The sequence below is a fragment of the Pseudorasbora parva genome, chromosome 19, assembly GCF_024679245.1.
Source record: "Pseudorasbora parva isolate DD20220531a chromosome 19, ASM2467924v1, whole genome shotgun sequence".
NCBI classification, from domain to species: domain Eukaryota; kingdom Metazoa; phylum Chordata; class Actinopteri; order Cypriniformes; family Gobionidae; genus Pseudorasbora; species Pseudorasbora parva.
In genome coordinates, this window is record NC_090190.1 from 32,753,425 (window position 1) to 32,770,368 (window position 16,944).

The window sequence follows — 16,944 nt, forward strand, 5'->3', positions numbered from 1 at the left end:
ATGGCAGGCCTCAATCTGCACGTGCTACAACCTATGGCATGGCTACAACGGAGTGGTTTCAGGCACATCTCACCCTAGTGTGTAGCCTATCTCATACCCTCAAAATGTTCAAAATGATCATATCTTTTAGATTTCTACTTACAATAGTATATCTTTGAACATCCAAAGAGGAGCTTTATCATTCTGTTTAAACATCCCTTCAAGTAGAAGAAAGGGGTCAACCGACACCCCCTACTCGTGACCCCACCCCCCTCGTAGACCCCCACCCGGCGCGAGGACTTCCGGTGATACCGGAAGAACCTTTGTTTGTGTTTGTCAAGATGGCGGCTGGAATGTATCTAGAGCACTATTTGGACAGTAAGACTATTGTCTTTATTTCGCTTTTCATCCCCATAAATAAACATCTTCCGTGTTCACAGTGTCCAGCATGTCTGCACGTTTCACATGCACAAACAATTTGCAATAAAACGATCGCGCAACGACACAAAATAGCGCTAATAGAGACATTAGTACGGTTATTGGGCTCTAGCTAGCGGGCTAACGGTTATATGTAAACAGTGTAATGATGGTTTTGTAGATTTATTTGGTGGGGGCGGTGCCGATAAACGTGACAACGTTCTTGCTGTTAAAACAATTAAATAATGTAAATGAATACATGATGTGAACATTTAAAGCTCAATGTGAAACATCAAATGCATTGTTTCAGCACAATCTAGTTCGCTTGCGCTCGTACAGATGGAACTCGTTGGACCTATTTGGCTTGATATTAATGTAGAAGATTAATGTGTCACTTGATCTGTTTAGGCATCGAGAATTTGCCCTTTGAACTGCAAAGGAACTTCCAGCTGATGAGAGATCTGGACCAGAGGACAGAGGGTGAGTCTACACTGTAGACCTGCCTCTAAATCAATACAGTAATATAGAATAATATCTTTATATTTTATGACTGATTTTGTGTAATAGTAAATCTCTTCTGAAGTGGTTATTTTACCGATTCCACATCTAAAATTTTCTTATTACAGTAATAATATTAAATGACATAATTGCAAGCAACTAACTCTAAACCAAACCTAATTATATAGTAAGTGCATGTTGTTAATTATTACACAGTACTTATCTGTGTAATTACAGTATAACGGACATCTTACAATTAAATTAAATTTCTTCTTTTTGCAGATCTGAAAGGACAGATTGATTCTCTGGCTCGTGAATATACAGCTACCGCTCGGACATTGTCATCCGAACAGAAGCTCTCACTGTTGAGGCAAATCCAGCAGTCTTATGGGAAATGCAAGGAGTTTGGAGATGACAAGGTCCAGCTTGCGATGCAAACCTATGAGATGGTTAGTGTGAATTTGCATTTGCTCCTTGCTATTATAACTACTGCACATTTCTGTTTAAAATATGCTTAAAATGTTAAATTGTCATAAAATTTTACAATATTTTGATCAAATAAAAGCAGCCTTGGTAAGCATAAGAGACTTCTATCCAAAACATTTTAAAAATCGTATTGACCCAAACTGTTGAATGTTAGTAAATATTAAATGTATTGTAAAATGTATAATGTACATTTAGTTGCTTTATTACTCCATATGACATATCACACATCTATTCACATTTTTTCTATTTAGGTGGATAAGCATATTCGAAGGTTGGATACAGACCTGGCTCGCTTTGAGGCTGACCTCAAGGAGAAACAGATAGAAAGCACCGATTATGACTCTACCTCCAGCAAGGGCAACAAGAGTGAGTGTTGTGCTTAGACAGAGTGTGGTGCTTATGTTGAGATAAGTGCTTATGGCTATTATTAGTGCTATTCTGGCATTTGCACATCTCATATGTGAATCTCTGTACATCAACAGTGTTTGTGGTGGTTTATTGTTTGAAGGTGATCATAGAGGACCCAAGAAGAAGGAGGTGACTCGCACTAGGTCAAAGGTGAAGAGCTCTGACGATGACTGCAGCTCCAAGAGCGGACAGAAGAAGGTCAAACTCGCGCAAGGGTGAGAATCGCACACATTCTCTGTGATAATTCTGTTTTTATAAGGAAATTGTGTTATTTTTGTGCTGCTTATGACACCAAGCAGAACTGCAGAAACAATAATTTTCAAACTGGTTTGCTTTTGTGATTAAATGTTTCTGCTTTGTACACTTAGAACATAAATACTACCATTCAAATGTTTTGTCTTGTTTAGTTTTTTGAAAGAAGTTCATTCTTATTCAGCAAGGACAGTTAAACTGATCCAAAGTGATGGTAAAGACGTCAACAGATTTCTGTTTCAAATAAATACTCCTATTTAGAATGTTCTATTTGTCAGAGAAAAAAAATATCCCATTTTCAACATTGATTATAAGAAATGTTTCTTGAGCACCAAATCAGCATATTACAATGATTTCTGAAGGATCATGTGACACTGAAGGCTGGAGTAATAATGCTGAAAATTCAGCTTTACCATCACAGGAATAAAATGCCAATTACAGTTATTTTAGTTACAGTTAAAAAGTTATTTTAAATGGTAATAATATTTCAAAATAAGTTTTTACTGTAGAACTTTATCTTAAAGTGCTGTTTTGCATGAACATACTATGTACTTATTGTAGTAATGACAATTACTGGGTAACAACTAGGTACCTAACTACCCCTAAGACCTTAAAAGGTTAGTTCACCCAAAAATTGTCATTAATTACTTTCTCTTATGTCGTTGGACATCCATAAGACCTCCGTTCATCTTCAAAACACAAATGAAGATATTTGTGTTGAAATCCGATGGCTCAGAAAGGCCTCCATTGACACTAATGTCATTTCCTCGCTCAAGACCCATAAAGGCACTAAAGACGTCATTACAAAGTTCATCTCACTACAGTGGCTCTACAATAATCTTATGAAGCGATAGGGCTGGGCGATATGGAGCAAAAAATATATCTCAATATATTTTGCTATATCTCGATATACAATATATATCTCTATATCTTTAAATAAGCCCCAAAAGCTAAATCAAAAACAAATATGCCAAATACCACAAATTCTTTTTTTTTATTGAAGTGCAAAGAGGTAGACAGTTGATGAAGGAACAAAGTGCTTTTGTGACATTAAAAAAAAAAACTCCCCAATAACATAAATAATAATAATAATTTAACTGTAAAATAAAAGAAATAATAGGCCTACATATAGCCATCTTTTCATTCATTTCATGCTTTCAAAAGACGAATCAAAACCCTTAAACAGTAAGCATTTTGCAGAAAGATGGGGAAATGACTGAGATATTAATAAACTGATTGTCATAACACCACTTCCTGTTAAATTTGTACCAAAATTCAAACAGTAGGCCAGATGTCGCGCTCTTTACTAAAGCGTGACTGAACACCTTATCATGTGGATCATGTACACATGAGCCGATATTCACTTCTTTTCCAGTTACAGAACGAAATATGAATGTCAGAAGGTAGGCTATAATATGATGGCTACAGTACAACTTACAGAAGAGCACTGTATCTCATAGGACACCCGGGATGTCTCGTATTTCCCTCTTGGTTAAAACATGAATAGACCTATTCATCATAATCCCATGATAAAGCTGACAAAATAAAAATAACGATATTGCAATCATTTCTAAATGTTTTTAAATAATATGCGATCATTTTGACATTTTAACCGAAAACAATGTGATCAGTTAGAAACAAATCATAAACTGACATGTTTGCGACTGCGAGTGCGTCTCGCACCAATAGTGTCAGTCACCTGACTGTGGGATAAACTTGCGATTTGAACTATGATGAACATTAATATTTCTTTATGAATTTTAGCAAGCAGTTGTGTTAGAAGGAAAATCATGGTCTCTTAACTGATTATTGAATAATGCGCATGCTTGTCAACTTGATAAATAATCCTCACCTGGTTGTGGACGCCGCCGCGTTCAATGAGACAACACGCGAGGGGAGGGGGAACAAAAGCAAGAGGCGAGAGGCGCGCAAGCACAGCACAGAGAAGGCAAAATAAGCAAAGTGGCGGAATCAGCATGCAATATAAACAATATATCGATATATACAATATGTCAAAATCCAAATCGAGTTTAAAAAATATCTCAATAATATATTTTAAATATTGAGATATATCGCCCACCCCTATGAAGTGACAATTTTTTTTGTGCGCCAAAAAAAAGTAATAACGACTTATAGAGTGATGGCTGATTTCAAAACACTGCTTCCTGAAGCTTCGAACCATTATGAATCAGTGTATCGAATCATAATTCAGATCGCCGAAATCACATGATTTCAGCAGTTTGTTTGTATGACACGCATTCCGAACCATGAAACGATGCGCTAAATCATAAAGCTCCAAAACTTCAGGAAGCTGTGTTTTGAAATCAGCCCATCACTATATAAGTCGTTATTTCTTATGTTCACTTCATTTCACTGCGGAATCGTTTATAAACTAGTCTCAAGTGCTGGATTTGCTGACACAATGTTGTGCCTTCTATTGGATCCGACAGGAATGGTGCAACAATCTTACGTGAGTAAAACATCTTTTTTATATGTAACAGTAGTCCATGTAATACAGAAATAATATTCCAATCAATCACGGGTGGATAAATGGTGAATAAATTTAGATAAAAGTAAAATAAATCATTGTGTTTGTTAGATAAAGACGTGTACGAGCCTTGTGAGAGAAGAATCATTCCGGTTGCCGCTTTCAGAACAATCCCTCCCTCATATGAACTGAACTGAAGGGAGCTGAAGCTTATTAAATATGCAAATCTTATCCTTATCCAATCCTAGCCGTTGGCGTTTACTTCCAAGTCTCCAGTGCGGCACGCCCATCAAAACCCAGCGTTCAGACGACCGCCTCAAAACCAGTGTAGAGAATAGCCTATTACTTATTAGTAATGATGTTTTTGAATGTAAAAAACACACAAACGTCATTAGTTGACCTCAGACAACAAACAGTATAACATTTTTTTTAAAAGCCAGTTCATGACACCTTTAAGGGTAAGTACACTGTAGGGCTTTTGCACGTAACCACAAGTTATCGTTGTTCTAAACCCTGCTTTTAACCCAGTGTAAAGGAACATTTCACACTTTTAATTTAGACCTGGGGTTACCCGCTGTTGCAGTGTTAAGCCCGCATTGCGGTGGGAAACTTGTACAGCGGGAGTGTCCAACCCTGGTCCTGGAGGGCTACCACCCCGCAGATTTCAGCTCCAACCTGAATCAAACACACCTGAACCAGCTAACCATGGGCTGCGTCCGAAAACCTAGGCAGCTGACTCGTTCCCTCGCTGCCTTATCAGACAATGACTTGTAAGGGCCCAGAACACGTTTTTGCAGCGAGAGGCGCCTTTTTTGAATGGATTTCGGTTGCCAGAGAGCTTTATTCACGCTGCTTTTGCGCTCCGGGCGCTTCGCGTTTTAACCGCCTGCTGCGCCTCGCGTTTTTGAAGGAGCGCTCCAAGCGCATGAAGTTGAAAAAAAGTCAACTCTGAGAGGAAAAGTGCCTGACGTCATCGCGTTTATTTTCTGTTGTCCAATCGAATGAACGGAGAGGTGTTCTTCCGTTGTGGTGACCGATTAGACTGACAGGGCAGCTGATTCGGGGGTTTCCTAGCAACATAAAAACAAACTGCAGCGTACTGCTCTTTTTCTGAATGAAAAAACGGCAACCAAAAAAAGCAGTGCAGTGTGCCTCGCGTTTTCGAACCTGAAAAACGCGTTCTGTGTGATCTAAGGCAGCATTTTGTGCATTAAGGCACCTCACAAAACTAATTTTCGACAGATTTCTAAGGCAGTGTAACAGTTTAATGATCTACAGCAAAATAGAGGGAGAACTAAACACATATTTAATTACTACATTAGTAATTTTTCGCTAGAAATGACAAGAAGTGGAACATATTGGTAAAAAAAAACATACATTTATAGACAAACTGACCAGCAAACGCAACTTTCGAACACCATCTTTTTCCCCCAGCTCAACTGTCACTGAATGGAAAGCAAAGTATTGTGGGATATCAAAGGCAGCGAAGGATCCTGCCTTCAAAATTCAATCAGATGAAGGTATCTCAGGAGACAGGAAGTGAAGCTAATATTAGATTCAGACGGGCCTCGATGCCTTCCTGCCTTGAAATGTGTCCTCCGATTTCGGTCGCAGCCATGGTGTTCATGCTTGATAATTACAGACAGGTGTGTTGGAGCAGGGTTGGAACTGAAATCTGCAGGACGGTAGCCTGATACCCCTGTTGTACAGTGTGAAATGATGCAGTGATAGAATGTTAAATCTAGACGCTTAGCAACAGACAACCAATCGCATATTTGCGTGCTTTGGACACAGAAACACTGCACATTCTATATAAACAGTAAATTCAGCATTTGAGAGGAAAAATGTCAAATGCTGAAAGAAAATGTGACAATTTGAGTGAAGAGACCATTCAGTTTTTACCTTTATAGTTACAAACTATCCACTCTGTATAAACTCCATAGTACAGTCGGCAATACAAGAGTGCGCAATCCTAGAGCAGTTTACCTGGGGTTTAGAATGACCCAGGGTTAACTAATTAAAGTGTGAAAAGCCCTTGTAAGTACATTGAAAGTTCACGTACTGTAAAATAGAGTGCAACCATTTTTACTCCATTTTTGGGTTTCAAATATATGCAGCCTTGGTGAGCATAAGAGTTCATATGAGACTTCTTTCAAAAAAAAAATCTTACAGACCCCAAATTTTTGAACATTAGTGTATGTGCCACAGACAGTGGCACAGAAAGTTTTGTTTTATTTTTCATCTTTTTATAGAGATTTGCTTAGACTGTAAGTCATAGACTCTGTTTGTGATGTTGATTAGATTACAAAGAAGAGGGGAACTGGAGCCTTGCGACATGTACGTAAATATCTAAGAAGTTGTTTTGAAATGCATTTTTAATGTTTAGAAATACCAAAGGATTAGCAGTTTGCACTACATTCTGGACTGCAGCTTTTATTTTTGCCTTTCTAACCGTTTCTGTCAATAAAAGATGCATAATGTAAATAAATAAAAAACATTCCAGAATATAATACATTTGAATTAAGTCTCAGAGGTGGAAAAAGGGAATTCCGATTTACTAAACCCATTTACATTTCAGCGCTGAGTTTTCAACCCCGGCTGTGAACTTTGGGAACGTGCACCCCTCGGATGTGTTGGACATGCCAGTGGACCCCAACGAGCCCACCTACTGCCTGTGCCACCAGGTTTCATACGGGGAGATGATTGGCTGTGACAATACAGACGTGAGTCTCCTTCCTCATTTAATGCACTGTGACAGTGGCCAACACACTCACAACCTTTCATACCTTATTACTTACATAAAGATATTTATTTATTTGATTATTTCATTATATGTATTTACCTGTTAAAAGTTAAAATGGAGGTTAAATATTTAGTCAAGTACCAGGGCTCCCGACTCCGCCTAAAACAGTCTATATAAATATAAATTTGCATGTTATGATTAAAAAATTTGCAGGTAATGCCTGTGATTAGTAACCTATCACATATTTTGTTGTTTTGATGTAATAAATTTTTTTTACAAAAGGAAAAGGAAAAGCCACGATCAGCTTTCCACATCAGAAAAGCGTGTCAAAATGAAAAATATCCGCTTTTTTCAAACAGTCCACATCATCACTGTCGGACATCAACGCTGACAGACCACCTGCTAATAGAAAAGCAGGCTCCAGTTGTGCCAGCATGAGAGATAGAAAATGACAGAGGATCATCTTTCCCTGTCAGTGAATGAACTCCCAAGTAAAAGTGCAGATGGCAGTGTTTATTTCGTGCACACATCGTGGATAAACTACAACAGGTAAACATGTTAACTGTGTGGACGCTAACAATATCGGGCACGATTCTCGTTTTTAATCTATATTGATATCGATTCTTATTCTCAAGATCTTTCAGTCTTTGCTGATTTCTGTTGTTGCGTGAACTTTGGATTATTTGCAGCGCACCTGCCATCACAATAAACAATGTCTCATCTTTTAAAGGCACAATATGTAAGATTTTTAGATGTTGACTTGAGTACTTACATTATGCCAAACGTTTCCAACCATGTTTAAATCCAGAGAAATCAGATTTGAACCAGTGTTACTGACTGTATCCTTGTGTCGCCTGTCAATGGCGTCATATCCGTGTTACCCTCGATTTCCAGTTTTACTTTCGTAGAAACCATGGAAAAATCAAAGCCGCTTTATAAATGATGTGTTTTATTAGACTGGGAAGCAACTGTTTGGATACATTTAAAGTTATACAGCGCAACACAGTTAGTCTTATTGTTTTAATTGCTTGTTTTCTTGATTTACCACAAATGTTTTACAGTGTTTCAGAGACAACACTATTGTGTTTACTAAGTGGCTAACATCATAAGAGAGAGCTTTCTCCATTATACATTTTAAAGTTAATTGAATGTCATTTAGCAACAGTCATCCATCTTTTATTAATGATATTCTAATAACATATTTAGAATATTATTTCCTTCTACTGAAGGAAAAAACACCTACATCTTGGATGTCCTGGGGGTAAGCAGATAAACATAAAATTTCATTTTTGGGTGAACTATCCCTTAAGAGATACTTATTTTCAGCTGATGCTATAAAAGGACGGCAAACATGACAAGATAGCTGAAATTAAAGGGTATAAAAAATAAAACATGTTTAATTTTATGTGGCTCTTAGGGAAAAAAGTTTTCTTAAATGAGCCACATTTTTGGAAAAAAAAATTTGTTTGGTCTGGGGCCCTTTGTACTATAAATTGCATTCCTTTATCACAATGTTAAATTGCCAAATTATTTTTGTTTCTCTTTCTTTAGTGTTCTATCGAGTGGTTCCACTTTGCCTGTGTGGGTCTGACCACCAAGCCCAGGGGGAAATGGTTAGTTGTCATGTGATTTTTGACCTTGAAACTGATGCAATTCAATGCTGGCGGACGTCGGTGTAGAAATAGACATTTTAGTCTGAAGTTGCCCTCTAAATAAAGCAATACTGAATAACGGTTTTAGTCGATATACTTGTATATTTCAACATTTGCCTCATTTTCTTTCTACATCAGGTACTGCCCAAGATGTTCACAGGAGCGGAAGAAAAAATGAACATGCAAAACAAAAGAATTCACAGAGAGGGAGGTAGAGGCAGACGCAAGGGTTGAAAGTGTTTTTAAGGCCCTCCATAGACACTAATATAGATCCACTCTCTGCTTAATCTGGTGCTTGTCGTCCTCTTTTCCATCTTCACATCCCTCTCTCAGCCAGACAGTAAGAAGGGATGACGGGTGAAGATGAAGGAGGTGTAGTTTTTAACTTATGTGTTCAATAATGAAGATGACTTTTGTTATGAATTATTTTTGATTTCTTTTGGTTCTGCATTCTTTTATATCCTTATATTTTCAGTTTGTTTATTTGGATTGTCTTTTTTAAGGCTAATTTTAAATGCATGAACTCAGCAGTCAAAACAGTCAGGGAGCATATCAACACTCGATCTCGCAGTTCTTTTTGACGGTTTTTATTCCAGACTGGATAATTGCTGTCAGTGTCCTTCTCAGATGGTTTCTAATATGGGATCATTTCCTACTAGTCTCAGTTTTTGCCTGTTATAAAGCATAGCAGGTCCCAGAACAGGCTTGAAACCGATCCCTTACCTAACTTATTTTTTCATTTTCTATATTCTGAAAAGGGCAAGAGTTATATCAATGTACCTCACTGAGCTGAGCTGTTTATATGACAAACCAGCAATTACAAAACAATAGCTCCTCACTGGGATCATTTAACTTGACTTTTACACGCACTCAGTTCAGACATTTCCACTATTGTGTCTTTGTCTTACATTCGCAAATCCTGCACTTGAAGACCACTTCTTCACTTCAGGTTCATTCCATAAATGTAGATTTCAATGCAGACTTTTTCTGGTGCTTATGGTCTCACACTACTTGGATCGTATTGACTCGGTCATATTCCAGACTGTTGAAAAGCATTAACACAGCATGCAATGTTCAATTGAATCGCTCTGACACCCGGTCACTTAATGCATTTTCTTTTGTAGACAATTAAATAACTCTAGTATTGCTGTGAGTTAAGCAGCGGGGTTCTTTGCGACTGGATTTTGGTGCTTATGAATATATTAAAGATGATGTGTTTGGTTTGGTTAAATGCTCAAAATACACAGTACAGCTTACAATGGATATCAGTCATTGTGTTGGCGTCGTTAAAGCATTATGATACTTTTTGCGAGATTTTAGAATCAAATGTGTTGGTAACTTGTATTTAAGATGCGGTTGATATAAAAAAGCAATTACAGGTGTGTCAGACAATGCAAAGTTTCCAAACCTGGTGCTACACAGTGTGCTTTGCCGGTTGTAATTGATTATATTGTCTGGTGTACGATGAAGGGTTTGTGTCACGTGTTTTTTGCCTTTGTGATGTTGCTTTGTGAATTGATTGTTCCCGATATTCTAGAGTACTGTACTAATGTCAGATATTGGGTCTGGTGTCTTCCATGCTGAATGAACAATGCCTGATTATGAAAGCGTCATTGTGTCTGCTGGTTATTATTTCATTCTCTCTGCCATTTTTGAATGTTGTGGTTCATGAACGTAGTGTACAATATTTCAAGTAATCTCAGAAGTAGAAATGTAAATAAATAAAAAATACTATGGTAGACAATGGGGGGTGAGATCTGCTGGGTTACAAACATTCTTCCAAATATCTTTGTGTACAGCACAGCAAAGAAATGTATACAGGTTTGGAACACATTGAGGGTGATTATTAAACTTGAATCTTTTTCATTTTTGGGTAAACTAACCCTTTAATAAATAGTTATATATATATATATATATATATATATATATATATATATATATATATATATATATATATATATATATATATATATATATATATATATATATACACACACACACACACACACACACACACACACACACACACACACACACACACACACAGTGGGGCAAAAAAGTATTAAGTCAGCCATCAATTGTGCAAGTTCTCCAACTTAAAAAGATGAGAGGCCTGTAATTTTCATCATAGGTACACTTCAACTATGAGAGACAGAATGAGAGAAAAAAATCCAGAAAATCACTTTTTTGATTTTAAAGATTTTATTTGCAAATTATGGTGGAACATAAGTATTTGGTCACCTACAAAAAAGCAAGATTTCTGGCTCTCACAGACCTGTAACTTCTTCTTTAAGAGGCTCCTCTCCTCCACTCGTTTCCTGTATTAATGGCACCTGTTTGAACTCGTTATCAGTATAAAAGACACCTGTCCACAACCTCGAACAATCAGACTCCAAACTCCACTATGGCCAAGACCAAAGAGCTGTCAAAGGAGACCAGAAACAAAATTGTAGACCAAAATAGGTAAGCACCTTGGTGTTAAGAAATCAACTGTGGGGCAATTATTAGAAAATGGAAGACATACAAGACTACTGATGACCGCCCTCGATCTGGGGCTCCACGCAAGATCTCACCCCATGGGGTCAAAATGATCACAAGAACAGTGAGCAAAAATCACAGAACCACACAGAACCAAGAACCCAGACCAAAGTAACAAAGGCTACCATCAGTACATACTACGCAGCCAGGCACTCAAATCCTGCAGTGCCAGACATGTCCCCCTGCTTAAGCCAGTGCATGTCTGGGCCCGTCTGAAGTTTGCTAAAGAGCATTTGGATGATCCAGAAGAGGATTGGTAGAATGTCATATGGTCAGATGAAACCAGAATAGAACTTTTGGTAAAAGCTTGTATGTTTGGAGGAGAAATAATGCTGAGTTGCACCATACCTATTGTGAAGCATGGGGATAGAAACATCATGCTTTGGGGCGGTTTTTCTGCAAAGGGACCAGGAAGATTGATCCATGTAAATGAAAGAATGAATGGGACAATGCATCGTGAGATTTTGAGTAAAAACCTTCCATTAGCAAGGGCATTGAAGATTAAACGTGGCTAGGTCTTTCAGCATGACAATGATCCCAAACACACCGCCCGGGAGTCAAAGAAGTGAAAAAGTATTTCAATGTCCTGGAGTGGCCTAGCCAGTCTCCAGATCTCAACCCCAGAGGAAATTTTTGGCAGGAGTTGTAAATCCATGTTGTACCAGCAACAGCCCCAAAACATTACTGCTCTAGAGGAGATCTCCATGGAGGAATGGGCCAAACTACCAGCAACAGTGTGTAAAAACCTTGTGGCGACTTACAGAAAGCGTTTGACCTCTGTCATTGCCAACAAAGGGTATATAACAAAGTATTGAGATTAACTTTTGTTATTGACAAAATACTTATTTTCCACCTCGAAATTACCAGAATTTCTGACACGGCAGAAATTCATCGGACCATCCGATTCCCGATCGGAAGAGGTTTGTCGTCTCTCGTTTCTCTCTGTACACTGTACGAACACATCACGACAAACGACGCACGATAAAATCGGCACGACCCAAAAAAGTGTTGCACGAGTCAGAATTCGGCTCGAAACCGAACGAAAATCGCACAGTGTATCCTTTGCAGTGTATGCAGTGCAGCTTTACTGGGATTTTCATGCACAACCATTTCTAGGGTTTACAAAGAATGGTGTAAAAAGGGAAAAACATCCAGGATGCGGCCCACCCTGTGGGCGAAAATGCCTTGTTGATGCTAGAGGTCAGAGGAGAATGGGCCGACTGATTCAAGCTGATAGAAGAGCAACTTTTGAATTAAATAACTTGTTACAATCGAGGTATGCAGCAAAGCATTTGTGAAGCCAAAACAAACACAACAGGTGGATGGGCTACAACAGCAGAAGATCCCACCGGATACCACTCATCTCCACTACAAATAGGAAAAAGAGGCTACAATTTGCACAAGCTCACCAAAATTGAACAGTTGAAGTCTCACCTAAAGGATTATTAGAAACACCATACTGAGACTGTGTTTGACCCCCTTTTACCTTCAGAACTGCTTTAATTCTACATGGCATTGATTCAACAAGGTGCTGAAAGCATTCTTTAGAAATGTTGGCCCATATTAATAGGATAGCATCTTGCAGGAGATTTGTGGGATGCACATCCAGGGCACAAAGCTCCCATTCCACCACATCCCAAAGATGCTCTTTTGGGTTGAGATCTGGTGACTGGGGGCCATTTTAGTACTGTGAACTCAGTGTCATGTCAAACCAATTTGAAATGATTTGAGCTTTGTGACATGGTGCATTATCCTGCTGGAAGTAGCCATCAGAGGATGGGTACATGGTGGTCATAAATGGGTGGACATGGTCAGAAACAATGTTGGCTGTGAAATTTAAACGATGTCCAATTGGCACTAAGGGACCTAAAGTCGGCCAAGAAAACATCCCCCACACCATTACACCACCACCGCCAGCCTCTACAGTGTTAACAAGGCATGATGGATCATGTTCTCATTCTGTTTACGCCAAATTCTGACTCTACCATCTGAATGTTTCAACAGAAATCGAGACTCATCAGACCAGGCAACATTTTTCCAGTCTTTAACTGTCCAATTTTAGTGAGCTTGTGAAAATTGTAGCCTTTTTTTCTTATTTCTAGTGAAGATGAGTGGTACCCGGTGGGGTCTTCTGCTGTTATAGCCCATCTGCCTCAAGGTTGTGTGTGTTGTGGCTTCACAAATGATTTGCTGCATACCTCGGTTGTAACGAGTGGTTATTTTTGGTTATTTCAACCAAAGTTGCTCTTCTATCAGCTTGAATCAGTCGGTCCATTCATTCTCCTCTGACCTCTAGCATCAACAAGGAATTTTCGCCCACAGGACTGCCGCATACTGGATGTTTTTCCCTTTTCACACCATTCTTTGTAAGCCCTAGAAATGGTTGTGCGTGAAAATCCCAGTAACTGAGCAGATTGTGAAATACTCAGACTGGCCCGTCTGGCACTAACAACCATGCCATGCTCAAAATTGCTTAAATCAGGTTTCTTTCCCATTCTGACATTCAGTTTGGAGTTCAGGAGATTGTCTTGACCAGGACCACACCTCTAAATGCATTGAAGCAACTGCCATGTGATTGGTTGATTAGATAATTGCATTGATGAGAAACTGAACAGTTCCTTATAATTCTTTAGGTGAGTGTATATTCATATATATTGATATACATTAATGCTATCCTATCAATATGGGCCAACATTTCTAAAGAATTCTAAAGTATAATTGAGGCAGTTTTGAAGGCGAAAGGGGGTCAAACACAGTATTGTATGGTGTTCCTGATATACTGAAATGTTTATATACGTGTGTGTGTGTGTGTGTGTGTGTGTGTGTATATATATATATATATATATATATATATATATATATATATATATATATATATATATATATTAAGATTTAGTTGTATGAAATATACAGTAAAAGCAATTAATTTTATTAAATATTAAAATTTGATTTCAATGTTTTTGTATAAAAGTATGAATTTATTTTTCTAAGAAAAAAAAAACATGGTGTCACATCCTCTGAAATATATATAAAGGCATTGCACATGATAGTGTAATACTGCATTGCAGTTCTCATACAAACCACTAAAAGCACCCTATCACTTCCACATTGTGCAATGCTGCAGTGATGCTTATGCTGCTTATAGTCCTGATCTGATGCCTCCATCCATGGACTTAAGCCCATTATTGTAAATCGTTTTATTAACACATACTGCTGAAAGTAAAACAAATATATTGCTTCATTTGGATATGCATTGCATGAACAGCTAATGAAGCTTAAGTATGGGTGCGGCTGCCTGCAGAGAGCGTCATTAGTTGTTGTTGTTGCAGCCTAGTGACACTCAAGGGAAATTACATTGTTGTCATTAACTGCAAACTTCCTACACATCAAATTTGGCTATTAATTTAACACAAACTAATTAAATTAAATAATTTCTGTATATACACAGTATATTCGGACGACGTTTAAAAACGTTCAGTGGCTGCATGCATATTAGACACGATGATTTTCCATGAGGAAGTTTGCTGGACATAGAAAGAAAAAAAACTGCGTTTCTTATTTATTGAACTGTGAGGATGTGCAAGATGCCAGACTGACCTCCACGGGGACTGCCAAGGCTTTGGGCAAAGTCATCCCAGATCTCAGTGAGTATATGTGGACACTTAACAAATGGTGTGTAAATGGAATCATCAGTAGGCTACAATTTATGGAAGAACTTTCTTCAGAAGAATATTTATGACTTTGTGCACTCTCCAGCTAACACGTTTTTTAAAGTCCTTTATGCTCACCATGGCTTTATTTAATCACAAATAAAGTAAAAAGTTTGGGGTAAGAGTAAGAAAGAAAGTATTATTTACATTGATCAGAAGTAACAAAGACATTTATAATGTTACAAAATATGTTTGTACCGTGCATAAAAACAGTTTTTCAACATAACAACCTAATAATAATAAGAACCGTTGTTAATAACGGAGCACTAAAAAAATGTAAATTATAATATTTGGGCAGCAAATCAGCATATTAGAATGATTTCAGCATTGACATCACAGGAATAAATTACATTTGAAAATATATTCAAATAGAAAATAGTTATTTAAAATTGTAATAATATTTCACAATATGTATACTGTATTTTCATCAACAAATAAATGCAGCTTTTGTGAGCATATAAGACTTCTTTCAAAAACAGTATGAAATCTTAATTATTCCAGATAGTTTACCAGTACTGTAAATAGATATAGGCCTCACATCCAGGCATGCTGGAGTGACTGGAATTAATTATGTTTTTTTTATGTACATATGTATTTTGAATATGTATTCTGGTCAACAAACATGATTGTCTCATATTCACATCTAGTAAGTGCTATTCACTCCCTATCATAGTGATCATACATGTTTAACTTCTAATTGTTTGATTAACTCTAATTTAACTCTTGGTTTTCTTAATATTTGACACCGATGTGATGACATGATTGTCATGGAGCTGCCAGTGGACTTGCAAAAGCCTGTAATCATCCCTTCATCTCCAGTCTTGTCATCCTAGATCACTTTATACAGCATGTCATTATGTGTAGGACTAGCTGTGATGTTGATGAGTCACTGTATCTAAACTACTTAGCCTACACGATATTGCCAAAAGTATTGAGACACCCCTCCAAGACAATTGAGACAATTGTATTGAGACAATATTTCCTCACTATTAAATATTGTCAACTGTAAGTGGTATTCTAACAAGGTGGAAGCAATTGAGAAACTCAGTCATGAAGTGGCAGGCTAGGTAATATCACAGATAGCTTAAGACCAGTATATAAAGAGCGTCATGGAATGGGTTTACCTGGTCGAGCAGGTACAATGCAAAGCATCAGATGCAGTGGTGTAAAGCATGCCGCCACTTGAGCAGTGGAGACATGTTCTCTGGAATGGCTAATCATGCTTCTCTATCTGGCAATCCAAAGGACAAGTCTGGGTTTGGCGGTTGCCAGGAGAATGGTACTTGTCTAACTGCATTGTGCCAAGTGTAAAGTTTGATGGAGGGGGATTGTAATGTGTGGGGTTGTTTTTCAGGGGTTGGGCTTGGCCCCTTAGTTTCAGGAAAAGGAACTCTTAAAGTTATAGTTCATCCAAATATGAAATGTTGATGTTAATCTGTTTAGCCCCAGGGCATCCAAGATGTATGTTTGTTTCTTCAGTAGAACACAAATGAAGATTTCTAACTTCAACCGTTGAATAATGCATGTCAATGGCAACATTTTAGACAATGGGAGCTATATAAATATATATATTATATTTGTGTAAAACATATACACAAATCCATATTAAACACTGCGGCTTGTGACGACACATTGATGTCTTATAACACGAAAATGCTCACAAAAACCGTTTTGTGTGAGAAACCGAATAATATATAGTTTTTTAGATCACTTCCGCCACTTGTATCCGATTGAGATAGGCGGCAAGCGCACAGTGATGGGGCACAGTGAAGG

General features: G+C 37.8%; 1 protein-coding gene across 3 annotated transcripts; it reads left to right on the forward strand.

Annotated features, from left to right (window-relative positions):
• Positions 1-281: 281 nt before the first annotated feature.
• ing4 (inhibitor of growth family, member 4) lies at positions 282-10,536 on the forward strand. Of its 3 annotated transcripts, XM_067425581.1 has the most exons (9): positions 283-357; positions 805-876; positions 1,177-1,343; positions 1,632-1,746; positions 1,889-2,003; positions 6,830-6,865; positions 7,107-7,251; positions 8,823-8,884; positions 9,062-10,536. In XM_067425581.1, the coding sequence occupies exons 1-9, from the start codon at positions 321-323 to the stop codon at positions 9,099-9,101; spliced, it is 789 nt and encodes a 262-aa protein (XP_067281682.1). In that variant the 5' UTR covers positions 283-320; the 3' UTR covers positions 9,102-10,536. The 3 variants fall into 3 exon arrangements, with proteins under 3 accessions (XP_067281684.1, XP_067281683.1, XP_067281682.1); XM_067425583.1 differs by lacking the exon at positions 6,830-6,865 and having other exon boundaries at positions 282-357; XM_067425582.1 differs by lacking the exons at positions 8,823-8,884; positions 9,062-10,536 and adding an exon at positions 7,631-8,805 and having other exon boundaries at positions 282-357.
• The last annotated feature ends 6,408 nt before the right edge of the window (positions 10,537-16,944 follow it).